This window comes from Solea solea, chromosome 1 (genome assembly GCF_958295425.1).
Source record: "Solea solea chromosome 1, fSolSol10.1, whole genome shotgun sequence".
Classification (NCBI taxonomy): Eukaryota; Metazoa; Chordata; class Actinopteri; order Pleuronectiformes; family Soleidae; genus Solea; species Solea solea.
Window position 1 is genome coordinate 25,829,596 of NC_081134.1, and position 14,457 is coordinate 25,844,052.

The 14,457-nt window shown below is 39.1% G+C and overlaps 1 protein-coding gene across 1 annotated transcript in view; it reads right to left on the bottom strand.

The window, feature by feature from the left end:
- The window catches only part of myo10 (myosin X), a 62,472-nt gene extending 49,134 nt beyond the window's left edge, over window positions 1–13,338 (bottom strand). Inside the window, exon 1 of the mRNA XM_058637287.1 lies at window positions 12,875–13,338. Coding sequence (XP_058493270.1) covers window positions 12,875–12,895 — 21 coding nt within the window. The 5' untranslated portion in view covers window positions 12,896–13,338. The remainder of the gene's footprint in view (window positions 1–12,874) is intronic.
- Between the last annotated feature and the right edge of the window lie 1,119 nt (window positions 13,339–14,457).

The following is a 14,457-nucleotide window of genomic DNA, read 5'->3' on the forward strand; positions in this document are numbered from 1 at the left end:
CACACCAAAACAAACAGTGAGGGCACAAACACCTACATGATGTTGTGAACTCACAGATCTGCCTCACACACAACTGATGCACAACACACACACACACACGAGTGCATTTACAGCGTCAAAAACACAGAGTGAAAATCTTTATCATTAAAGAACAGTAGGTGTTTTTTTGCCTGATTTATCAAGATTCTAAATTCCATTAAAAAAGAACTTCCTAATAGAAGAAAAGTAAAGTAACACTTAGCCTAGCCTAAACACTAACTTATCCTAGCATAGAAAAACTCTTGGCCTCCCCAAGCCAAACACTTAGCTTAAACACTGACCAATCAGTGGCCGACAGTCTGACGACGTCACACATATCTAATCAGCGCGCTTGGAACCTCGCCAGACCAGGTACTAAAAAAAGGCCATTAGCCTAGTTAGCCAGATACTAAACCTAAACACACACCTAGCCTTGCAGTACCAAACACAGCCTAGCCTAAAGGCTAACTTGGGCTAGTTAGCCAAACACTTAACCATGCCTAAACGCTCACTTAGCCTAGCCTACCCAACCAACCCCTAGCATAATGCTAAATTAGGCTAGCCTAGCCAAATGCTTGGCCTAAAAAATTATTTAATCTAGTTTAAGCATCACTTAGCCTAGCCTGACTAAACACTTAGCCTAGCCTAAATACTCACTTAGCCTAGCTTTACCAAATACTTAGCCTAGCATAACCAATCACTTAGTCTAGCTTTACCAAATACCTAGCCTAAACAGGCAGGCTAGGTGGCTAACACCATTGGCATCAGCTAATGGAAACGTTAGCGTTATCTCATCAATTTGAATTCAAATGTCTTTCAATCTGAGTTTAATCTGAAGCAGATTACAGACAGGAAACACTTTCACTGCAGAGATTATCAATGAAACTTTTACAGTGTTTCAGCTCATGACAGCGTCTGTGTGTGTTGACCTACAATCATCATCGTCATCATCATCATCATCTTCAAAGTAAAATCACCCAAACCTCAAAAGTCTTAATTTCTTTGTTTCACTTTTGTGTTTTTTTTTTTACAACTTCTATCTTTAAACTAAAAGGAGAAATAAAGTGTGGCGTGTTTTGAATAAAGGAGAAAATGAGCTTCTTCTTCTTTTGTGGCAGCAGAGCAGAAACACATGGTTTGATTTAGAGCTGAACGAGAGAAACAGCCGCGTTTCACATTCACACGAGCAGGAATTTCACTTCTCTGAGTCTCAGTTACAACAAGAGTGACAGGCTGAGACCTGAGGCTGTGATTGGTCTGTTTCTCTGCTGGGGAGGAGGAGCCTGTTCATGGTTACATGGAGTTTGTGTTTGTGTGTGTGAGAACTCACAGAATCAGTCCATGTTTCTACAACATGATTTTAGTTTTTGACCAAGTCAGATTTCCAACCATTGATTACAAATCAAATCAAATTTTTCTGTTCGGAAAAAAACGCAACTGCTCCTTTGATAAGCCGCACCCCCCATTTATTGTTACTAGTGGTGCATTCCATTTGTATTTGGAAGTCGAAATTTTTGAGTTGAGGGTGTGCCTTTAACAGCAACCCCCGCCCCCAGTCAGATTTCACCTATTGCCAACCAATCACAATTTTTGTAGCAAAAATCGCAACTGGACCTTTGTTAAGTCCCACCCCCTTTTTACCGTTGCTAGTGGTGTGTTCCGCCGCCAGCAAATGGCCTCAACTAAAAACCAGGTCTTAAACACGAAAAAAAGTCTTTTAAAGATGTGGGTCTCAGACAAAGTGTCCCCACAAAGATACAAACACCAGTTCTCTCTCTCTCACACACACACAGTGAAGGAGGAAGAAGAAAAACCACAGTCTCTCTAAACATTGACCCTCTCTAAGTCTGAGCCTTAAATATATTCCAACCACAGAGTGTGTGTGCGCGTGTGAGCGTGTGTGTGTGTGCACGCGTATGTGTGTGAGCGCGTGTGTGTGTTTGTGTGTGTGTGAGTCAACTCTGAAGTCATCGTGACTTTAAAAGAAGACTTGTTAAAGGTCAGTGTGTGGAGACTAAATGTCCTGACGATGAATTTCTCCAAAACAAAGTTTGTTGGTCTTTTAGTTAAAAACATGTTATTTGATTTTTATGAAGAAGTGATCTGCCATCATCATCATCACCATCATCACTGTTTCATCGCTCCCTTTACTGGATTTACACTTTAATACCCCTTAATTAAGTGTAATTTACCTCTTAACCACAAAGCTCCGCATCCAGTGTCATTTTACTTTAAAAACACAGAGACAGAGACAGACACAAAGAGACTCTGGTTACTCGACATGTCGTTTCATTTCAGACAGTTTTTCTAAACTCCAAAACGGTTGATGATTTTCACTCACGCGCACACACACACACACACACACACACACACACACATATATATAAAAAGAGATTCTGACATAAAAATTAGCATCAACTCACTGAGACGCATTAAAAAGTGTCTCTGAATTGAATTAACGATAGTTAGTAATCTGACAGATTATGTTTGGTTCAGTTTGAATGATTTCTTTGTTTCATGGAGCAAAAAACCCAAGCAACTTTAAACATTTAACAAGCTGAAAAATCACAAACACTCACACACAGAGGCAACCAAAGATATCGTATCATGACTTAAATATCGTAATATCACATCGTAAATATGGTTAAACAGGTTAAACTTCATTATCATAACTAAAACATGGTGATAATATCGTATTGTGACGTAAACATCGCGATACTATTGTGAGTTATACATTGCGATAATATTGTGACTTAAAAAACGTGATATCATACTTCAATATCGTAACTAAATATGATAATATCGTATTGTGACTTAAAAATCGTATTGTGACTTAAACACAGCGATAATATTGTGACTTAAATATTGTGATTTTTTATTGTGACTCAAATGTCGTGAATTCGTACTTCAATATCATAACTAAAACACGGTGATAATATCGTATCATATTTGGGGAAAGTTTCAAACACATGAACATTTGTATAAAATGAGTTTGTGGACCCAGAAACAATCTCCCGCGACCCACCTGTGGGTCTGGGAGCCACGATTTCAAACAACTGAATGAAGTATAAATATAAGTTTGATAATGAGGTTATTGATCAGTATCAGAGCGTTAACAGAGCAGCTGTCCACAGGGTTAAAGGTCATGTCTCTCAGCACAATGTGGCTGTTGGAAAGTGGGAGGGGCCACAGGTGTTGAGTGGAGGCTTCACAGGAAGCAGCTGCTGAGCGGAGGATCTTTTTCTCTTTTATTAAACAAAGAAAACAAAGAGAGTCATGTGTTCACCAGGTGACACCAAACTATTATTCACTTATTTTAGTTCTTCATGTAAAAGTGCCACAAATCTCATTATTTATATTATTAATTCATTTACATTTGATTGATTTCAGGTGAAAGAGATTATCTTAAAGGTTTCTTTTATTAAACATTGATATACTATTCTTATTTTTCTTTTATTTCATTCTCAATATAACTTTATGCTTATTATTTATAATAAGGATTGTACTTATTATGTTTTATTTATTTATCTTTGTCCTCACATCTTTACCAGGGTTAAGACCTGCTTTTAAGTTAAGGGTAAGGTTAAGGGTTAGGAGTAGGCACTTAGTTGTGATGGTTAAGGTTATTATATATCGTAACGTAACTAAAATATCGTCATCTTGTATTGTGACTTAAATATCGTGATAATATTGTATCTTGAGGTTAAGGTAAATTTAAGGTAAGATTAAGGTTAAGGTAAGGACCCGTGTTCTAACTTGGATATAAAAACAGGTTTGTGTGTGTTTCTTCAGATTAATATTTTTTTAATATTGAAGTCCTTTTTTTAGTCTTTAAAAAAAGAATAATAAAAAAGCTCCACCCTCGTCCTGCAACAACAACGATGATGATGGTGATGTTGATGATGATGATGATGAAGTTTCCTCGTTGGCTGCTTTATAGTAAATTAAAGGTTGTGTGGTTGTGGAGAAACATCTGGAGGGAGGATCACAGCGAGTGAACAGCTGATTCATCCACTCACAATCTTTGTATTTTAGAGTCACAAGAGGTCAGGACGCTTAAATACAACGTTAGAAAAAGAATTCAGAAATCTACAATATCTACGTCACATGTTCACGTCTTTATCTCACTGTGAAACTGACTTTTCAGACAGGAAACTCGAGTTTGTAAACCACTCACTCTCCCACACACACTCACTCTCCCACACACACTCACTTCCCACACCAAAGTCCAGAGAGAAAATCAGTGATTTTAACATCACACATACAGGAGTTGTTGTTCCACTGCTGCCTCCATTACTAAGTTCAAATGTCTTATTTTGTAAAATTCGGCTTTTGAAATCCTTTGTTCAGATTGACCTCAGTGACACAAGTGACCACACGAGGCAGCAGAGGACCAGCAGCTCCTGTGTGCCCGCAGCTAAAATCACTGGTTTTCTCTATGAGGTTTGGTGTGGGAGACATGAACTTGAACTGAAGTTAAACTGTTTTGTCCTGACTAGTAAAGCACTTTCCTCTGATGCGAGTGTGTGAACATATTTACGTATGTCCCTACAACATGACTAATATCCCCCCAACACACACACACACACACACACACACATCTCTCACGTGCGCTCACATTCTCTCTCTCTCACACACACACACACACACACACACACATCTCTCACGTGCGCTCACATTCTCTCTCTCTCTCTCACACACACACACACACACATCTCTCACGTGCGCTCACATTCTCTCTCTCTCACACACACACGCACACACACACACACATCTCTCACGTGCGCTCACATTCTCTCTCTCACACACATAGCAGGAGAAAGTAGGTCAGATTCTTCAATCAAGACAGTTTTTTGCTTGTTTTCTCTCAGTGTGTTTTACAAAAAAAGGTACAAACTCATTTAATCCCAGTCAGGTCAGCATCAGGTCACCTTTGACCCCGAGCTATGTGGATCTTTTTAAACTGTTTTGTTGACTAATGAGTCACAGACGCGACGTTTCTGCGTTGTTTTGTATGAACTCTTATCAGCGACACTGTATGACTTTTCCTCCTCTTCCTCCGTCTGTAGAGTAAAAGTAATGTGGTTTAATTTGATGAGGATGTGATTTTGCTGTGAGAATGTTTGTCATATTCTATACACTAAAAGCTCCTTTCAAAGGTACGACAATGTTCATTTCCCAATTCTGACACTCCTGACAACACAAAACACCACCGCTGTCGTTCTTTAAAGAGATTAAACACACCACAGCGCTGGTTAGTGACATTTAACTCACAGCAGAGAGCCCAAGAGTTTTAGGGTTTTCTGAAACAAAGAGAATAAATAAAACAGCAGGAATTCTGAGGCTAAAGTCGGAATTCTGAGATTAAAGTAGGAATTCTGAGATTAAAGTCAGAATTCTGAGATTAAGGTCAGAATTCTGAGATTAAAGTTGGAATTCTGAGATCATAGATATACTTCTGAGATTTAAATTGGAACTATGAAATTAAAATCGGAATTATGAGATTAAAGTTGGAATTCTGAGATTAAATTCGGAACTATGAGATTAAAGTTCGAATTCTAAAATTAAAGTTGGAATTCTGAGGTTAAAATTGGAACTCTGAGATTAAAGTTGGAACTATAAAATTAAACTCAGAACTATGAGATTAAAGTTGGAATTTTGAAATTAAAGTCAGAATTCTGAGATTAAAGTTGGAACTGTGAGATAATAGATAGAATTCTGAGATTTAAATTACAAATATGAGATTAAAGTTGGAATTCTGAGATTAAAGTTGAAACTATACAATTAAAGTCGGAACTATGAGATTAAAGTTTGAATTCTAAGATTAAAGTTGGGAATTCTGAGACAAAATAATTCTGAGATTTACTTTAAATCCAAATTCTGAGATTAAAGTTGGGAAATCCGAGAAAAAATAATTCAGAGATTAAAGTTGGAATTCAGAGATTAAAGTTGAAACTATGAGATTAAAGACCTCATAGGCTTGAAAATGTAGAAAACCATATTTGAATGAGAGACAGTAAAAGCACCAGCATGAAAGTGTGGGACTGTCGCAGCCTGTCCTTCACTGTGATAGGTCAGTCTACATTCCAGGGGGCGTGGCATTGGCGACAGGCCCTCATGGCACTGAAACAAAATGGCCGCCTCCTGTTTGGAAAGCAGGAAGGTGTTGAACAAAGACGTGGATCCAGACAGGAAGAGTTTCTCCACTTCAAAACTGCTGGTTTTCAAAGGCTCTTTTCAACGAGTAGAAGTGTTTACGTTACAAATGTTTCATGTTTATGTTACAAATGTTTTATGTTTATGTTACAAATGTTTCATGTGGTCGTTCCTGAAACACAAAACGTAAAGTGTCGCCTGTAGCTGAGCCAGAGACAGAAGATCAAAGACTCAACAGGTGACACTCGGAGCCTTCTGTCTCTTTATCTCACTGTTAGACTGAAGTTTGTAAACCACTCACTCTCCCACACCAAAGCCCAGAGAGAAAATCAGTGATTTTAACATCACACATACAGGAGATGTTGATCCACTGCTGCCGCCATCACTAAGTTCAAATGTCTTATTTTGTAAAATTCGGCTTTTGAAATCCTTTGCTCAGATTGACCTCAGTGACACAAAGTGACCACACGAGGCAGCAGAGGACCAGCAGCTCCTATGTCCCCGCAGATAAAATCACTGATTTTCTCCATGAGGTTTGGTGTGGGAGAGTGAGTGGTTTACAAACTTTAGTTTATTTCTGGTTGTGTGGTGTAACTGCACTGCAGGGGGCGCTCACAGCATAGTGAGTAAGTGACTCTGTGTCAGCTTCAAAAAACATGAACTACTTCCCTTTAGTCTCAGATTAAGGGTTTCATATTAAGAAAGTTGTGGTTAAGTTTAGAAAAAGTCCCACCAAGAAATGAATGTGTGTGTGCGTGTGTGTGTATGTGTGTGTGTGTGTGTGTGTGTGTGAGCGCGTGTGTGTGTTACAGGCTGGCAGCTGAGTTGCCATGTGTTGCCCAGCTGTGGTCGCCTGGCGCTGGTTTTCATGGGGAGAAAGGACCGAATATAAATTCTGTCTCGGCCTTTTCTTCTGAGAGAAACAACGGAGGTTTTGTTGTACAACAGTTTTCACCCTGAGAAACACACACACTCTGTGTGTGTGTGTGTGAGTGAATTAAAGCTGACCTGACACTAACTGCTCTCAGATGAAAAGTGAAAAGAAATTTAAGCCAAACCAACTTTTCTCAATTGCCTTGTTTTGACAGAATCTAATTTCCTGGTGTGGTTTGATCCTCGCTGACCTACAGAGTCTCCATCTTAAATAAATTCATGAATTTATCCACACAAATGAACCCTTCTGCTTCTGGCATGTGTACGTCTCATTACTGAGACGAGAGTGTTGTGTGTTTTTCACGCATCAGGCCACAAACGGTGTCTTTAAATCACAGAGTGCGACGAGGACACTTGTACTCTCACTGAGGACACTTGTCCTCTTGTCCTGCTGTGACTCAGCGTATGGAGCTCTGTAAGCTGGTGTGATGTGATAAAAAGTGAAGATGGACAGATGTTGTGAGCCAGGATGAAGTTAGTAAACCACTCACTCTCCCACACCAAAGTCCATAGAGAAAATCAATGATTTTAACAACACACACACACACACGCACACAGGAGTTGATCCTCTGCTGCCTCCATCACTAAGTTCTAATGTCTTATTTTGTAAAATTCGGCTTTTGAAATATTTCATTTCAACTTAACTCAGTGACACAAAGTGACCACACGAGGCAGCAGAGGACCAGCAGCTCCTGTGTCCCCGCAGCTAAAATCACTGGTTTTCTCTATGGACTTTGGTGTGGGAGAGTGAGGGGTTTATAAACTTCAGTTTCCTGGAAAAGTCTGTCTCACAGTGAGATAAAGACATGAACATGTTCTTAAAGTAGATTTGATTAAACAAGTCTTTAGTTAAGTGGTAAATATCCAGGTTTTTTCCTTCTTCCTGTTTGCACATGAACGTAACATAAGCCTCTATTTAATGGTTTTGTTTTAATGTCGTCAGCTGAGGTCAGCGCTCTCAAAGACACAGATCGTGTTAGTGTTGAACTCGTAAATCACAGGCGTGTGATCCACTTCTGCTGGGAGAGGACTTTTTGGCCAATGAACTAAGAAAAATAAATAAATAAATAAAAAAAGAGTTACTGGATGAAGCTCTTGATTCTTTTCACATGAGCTTAAAATATAATTCACTTTTTTCTTATCTTTCATCTCCAGTCGTAATAAAAGAGTAGATTTGATTCAAGCAATAACAAATATTTAACTCACTCATTTAAACCCTTTTGTCCATCATGTTAGTGTCAGTGAATTCGGAATTCACCTCCAGACAAAGACACAACAAAGCATTTATTGATTTGTGTAAAGTTCATGTGAACTCGTGTGAACTCGTGTGTTTGTCTCAAGACAAAAAAACAACAACAACAAATCACCTTTTCACCTCATTTCAATAAAAGCAGAATAAAGAAGCAGCGAGGAGACGACCTCGAGTTAAGAGATCACATGACCCAATGAGAGACAGACAGACAGAGAGACAGAGAGAGAGAGAGAAAGAGAGAGAGGTAATTAGTGGAAATGGGATGTTTGTGTTGTGTGTGTGTGTGTGTGTGTGTGTACGGGGTTTTCCAGGAAGCTGCTGTTAGCAAAGATCTTGGATCAGATAAACCTTCCTCCCACTTGTCCCTCAGATCTGCTCTCAGTGTCTCAATCGTTCAACGTCCAGACAAGAATGTAACAATTTATATACATGTATGTATAATATGTATATGTATAAGTATATGTATAAGTATATGTATATGTATAATTATATGTATATGTATATGTATAAGTATATGTGTAAGTATATGTATAATATGTATATGTATAATTATATGTATAATATGTATATGTATAAGTATATGTATAATATTTATAATAAGTATATGTATAATATGTATATGTATTAAGGGTCGACCAATATATCGGCTGGGCCGATATAGCGGGCCAATACTTTACATGTATCGGCATCGGCCGATTCGTGGGCGCGTTCGCCGATCTACATGTATTGTTCCTTTTTTCCGTCCTGCGCATTCACGTAGCGCTGTGTTGAGATGCTGGAGAGCACTGGAGCGCATGCATTGCCCCTCCCTCCCTGGCAGAGAGCAGCTGGGAGTTTTGGAAGCCTGCCTACAACTACTCTCCATGAGAGAACGGTGTTTTCAACTTTCAATTTTTAACTGTCTAACTTAGCTGTATTATTGCATTACACTTTGAAAGTCTGTCTCTGTGTCACTCTGAACAGGAGTGTGTGTGTGTGTGTGTCTCTGACTTAGAGCGAGCAGAGCAGTCATCACAGCAGTGTGTGTTTCTATATGTATAATATGTGTATGTAAAATAAGTATATGTATAATATGTATATGTATAATAAGTGTATGTTTAATATGTATATGTATATAGGGGGCGGGGCTAAACACTGCTGTTTAAATTCCTGGCGTAGAGTTTCAGAGTAAAAGAGAAGCTGAAGCTCAGTGACAGGAACTTTATTTACATATGTATGAAAGTGTCATTAAAGTCAGAGAGAAGGTGAGAGTGAGTCCTGTGATGGACGTGTAAATTACTTCATAACATTTTTATTACACAGATTATTGTCTTAAAAGGCGGAATGATCTTAAATATCCATCACTTTCATATTTTAGTTTTTTTCACTAAAATTTTGCAGATCATTCATTTAAAAAAAAAAAAGACAGTATTCACTAAACAGCCCTGCAGTTTTCAAAATAAAAGCCTCAGTTCCTGTTCATCCACGCTGAAACGTAACGTCAAGAAGGTTTTTTCAAAGTAAAGGTATGTGTATCTCTTCATCCACTCCAAAATGCAACCACTTAATTATCAAAATAAGTCTTCAAACCGAACCAAAACGGGTGAGATGATCGGATTGTTACAGGATTATTTGTGGAATGTTCACCGTCATGTGTGATGCCAGACTCTAAACTCTGTCCACAGGGGAAGAGAAATATATATTTTCTTCTTCCTCTCCAATTCCAGTCTTTATTTTTTTCCAAATAAAAGAAAATGAAAAAGTCGTCACCGTCACAAAAACACGAAACCTCTTTTAAAAGAGGAAAAAAAGTTGCTAAAGGCTAAATAAACACATAGCTCCTCCTCCTCTCTGGTCACCTGACCCCATGTTGTGTGTTTTTTTTTTAAATTAATTAAATGAAAATGAAAAAGTTCAACGTTGAGGAAACACAATAATGACGTATGCTTGAAATCAAAGATACTGTATTTCATCTTTGTATTGTTTTTTTTTTAATCTTTCTTTTTTCTATATGCAGACATGCACAATTGTTTTTTCCCTTTTCCTGCTCCAGGTTTTAACATCGACATCAGGTGTTTGTCACGACACCTGAGGCCGAGCTGATGCCACACACACACACGCGTGTGTCGTGCTGCCTTCAGGGACGCGTTGTCATGTCAGTTTGTGTCTCGACGTGTTTGCTGCAGCTGCTTCTCTTTGTTTTACCTCCATTTGTTTTTCTATTCTGTATTTTTTTAGTATAGATTTATACGATCGATCCACTTCCTATCTGTGATGTTACTGTTGTGTAGTTTTGACTAAAACAGGTAAAAATCTAATCTAATCTGCAAAAACAATGGGATTTTCACAGGAAACAAACAAAAACAACAAACAGATACAGTGGAAAGTGACAGTACCTTTGAATAATAGACACAAAGTTCATAAATGTGAGGATAATTAAGTGTAAATTATTGAAATAATCTGAGACAAAAAAAGCATTTATTTCTCCTTAAGTCTGAATCTGGTTTTGGAATCAGGACTTGTTCATGTGTTCACACTTCTGTCTTTGTGCTTTGATGTGTTTCCTCAGTGAAGGTGAGACTGCATCCACTGACCTCTGACCCCTGACCTCATTAAACACGTCAATCTTTTTTTTTTTAAAGTATAACATTCTCTTATAACAAGTCACTTCAAGGAAGTTTAATCCCGTGACCCTCACAACTAAAAAACAGCAACTTAAAGGGACAGTTCACACTTTGATTAGCACTGTTGCTAACAGAGCGCCACATGCTAACAACTAGCTCGAGCTAAAGTGGGTTTGACCAATGAGATGTGAAACGATAAACGCTAACAACTAGCCACCAGATAAAGTGGGTTTGACCAATGAGATATGAAACAAAATGCTAACAAATAGCCACAAGCTAAAGTGGGTTTCGATCTATGTGGTTAGCATGGTTGCACTGGGACACAGTTAATAGATTCCATGCTAGTGTTTGTTTACTGTTGAGCGTTGTGTGTCTGTATGAATGATTGTGTAACAGGTGAGACGCAGGTTCACTGGGTTGGTCTCACTTTCACAAGTAGTGACTCAGCTAATAAGTGTTCAGTCCACACACACACACACACACACAGGTAACATGTGACTCACTCTCTCTCTGCATCGTTTTAAAAACCGGTTCTGAAGCCGTTAGAAGCTCTGACGACTTCCTGCTCATGAAGCTGCTCTCTCATTGGTGTGTTGTTTTTTTTTAAATCTAAAGTGAGTTTGTCAGCATGATGAAAGAGGTCAAAGGTCAGGGGAGCCTGCGAGCGTCCACGAGTTAAACAAACACTGAGGTGAGAGGACACAGTGTCTCACAGACAGTGAGGTGAGACACTGTGTCCTCAAGACTGAACGTTACACTCCTGCAAAGCATCATGGGTACAAACTGCCCCTGTATTCAGTCACAGATCCTGGTTTTGTCTCAATAATCCGGACCAGGGTTGCAAAGATTCCCATTTATTCCCATGAAAGTTTCTGGGGAAAATGTAACGGGAATTTTCACCCCTTTGCAACTCCTAAACTGGACAGGTGTTTAATTCATCTTAATTTGTTGGATTAATCCCTAATTAGCGAGACACTGAAAACATAGCTGACAAAAATGTCCCAGCTCTTAAAATCTGTCAGGTTAAATCTACAGAACGTGTTCTCGTCTTTTTCTCACTGTGAGACACTCACACACACACACACTCACACGCACACACACTCACACGCACGCACACTGCTGCCTCCATCACTGAGTTCAAATGTCTGATTTTGAAATATATTTCGAAATGAAATGTACTTTTAAAGTCAATGGACTTTGGTGTGGGAGAGTGAGTGGTTTATAAACTAGTTAAAGATGACGCGTCAACTTATACCATATTTATAATAATCTGATTTATTATCATGATAATGATTGAATACACACACACACTCCCACACACACACAGCCTCATGTTCAGACTTTTCTATTAATAACTTGAAGGAAACTAGGAAAGAAGAGCGGAAATACCACAGACCCACTCTCTGTGTGTGTGTGTGTGTGTGTGTGTGTGTGTGTGTGTGTGTGTGTTACCGCTGCTCTAATATAAACACTGACTGGTCCAGGTTCAGGTCTGGTCCTAATGAGGCAGAACCTCATTTCTGTTCTGTGGTTCTGGTTAAAGTTTAAGGTGAGAGGGGAACTGGTTATGGTGTGTGTGTGTGTGTGTGTGTGTGTGTGTGTGTGTGTATGTGTATGTGTTTCACACAAAATGCATAAATTCCTGAATCACACACACACATTTACACTTTTGCACACATTTAAATAAAGTTTTCCATTGAAACAAAGACTTGCAGCATGTGTGTGTGTGTGACCTCTTTAGGACACACAGAACATAAACACTGACCTTGTCAGAACCAGAAGTCCTCATGGAGACTAAAACCTCGTCCTAATGAGGCAGAAGCTCATTTCTGAGTTTAAAGTTCGTGATGAGACTTTGTTTAAATGAATGGACGTCAGTGTGTGCGTGCGTGCGTGCGTGCGTGCGTGTTACCTCAGTGAAGAAGTTATCCATCTCCTCGTCACTTTAATCCCTGAGGATTCTTCCTCCTCTTCTTCTTCTCTTTCTTCTTCACAGCGTGTGAAGCGTCAGCGGCACTCATGTGTTCATGAGTTCATGTGTTCACACTGATATTCCAGGGTTAGCGGCTCATTGTTGAATATGATGAAGTTACAGTAGATCTTTGTTTCACTCACACACACACACACATCAACACACACACACAGTTCTTCAGACCGACATTTTCTCCTCCCGTCTCTGTCTGTCCCTGATGTCTCTGTCTGTCCCTGATGTCTCTGTCTGTCTCTGTCTGTCCCTGATGTCTCTGATGTCCTCGTGTCTCCGCCGTGCGTTATAATCCGTGCTCGTGTTTCCTTTGATCCTCAGCCAAACGGTACAAAGTAACACCGTCAGTGCGGCCGGTGAACTACTGAGGAGCGCGTTCACTCTCTCACTCAGACCGGTGCACAATAATCCTGAAGCTCCTCCCCCTCCTCCTCTCTGCTCCTCCTCCTCCTCCTGTTGCTGCTCTCTGGCGCCCCCTGCTGACACCAGCAGCTCTGACTTTTAGATTGAAATGAACTCATGAAAGGGTGAGTTCATCACGCTGCTGGTGTTTGTAAAGCTTTAGAAATTAAGAAATAAACTTAATTTTCTTTTTTTTGCTACTGTGTCTCCCACACAAGAGCTGCTGGTCCTCTGCTGCCTCTTGTGGTCACTTTGTGTCACTAATGTGAATTTCTCTGTGAGATGAATAAAGTATCTATCTATATATCTATCTATCTAATTTACAGTAGCATAGGGGTTTCAGTCAGGGCCTTCAGTAAAAAAACAAACAAAAAAAAACACGCACAAACACAGACTATATTCACGAGACAGTTGATCTGCAACAACCATAGCGCACACGCACACCACTGTGCATCTATAGGCTACTGCATCATTACCACCACAACTTCTGTTATGTCACTCAGCAAACGCAATTTCACAAGCCACTATATGACACAAAAACAAGGTTCCACATAAGAATAGGAGTCAGCTACGCGGGGAACATGTCCACGGCACTATTTATGATCAACAGTTTTGTCCTCACCACTTCTAAAAAATGTTATCTATTTATCATTAACACTCGTACTACTGGAAATTATAATATAATAATAATAATTAAAAAAAATCAGACTTTAGTGATGGAGGCAGCAGTGGCTCAACAACTCCTGTGTATGTTTAAATTAGTGCTGTCAAGCGATTAAAACATTTGAGAGATTAATTAATTATGATCTGTAATTAATTAATCTAATCTCTTTTTTTCTTGATGTATTTTCATTTAAATTCATTATTAAAGCAGATCAGAAGATTGATATCTAACAAAAAGTGGATTCATAAAATCATTTATTGTTTTAACAAACTTGAACAAGCAGCCATTTAAATTCCACTGTGTTCTTTTGTCAAACTCCAAATAATTAGAAAATACAAATAAAATAAAACATCAGGTCCATATAGACCCTGTCATTGTATACTAGTTCCACCTCTACTAACGTTAGCTGTGGCTGCACTCGCGACTGGGTGCTTTGCATTGACGA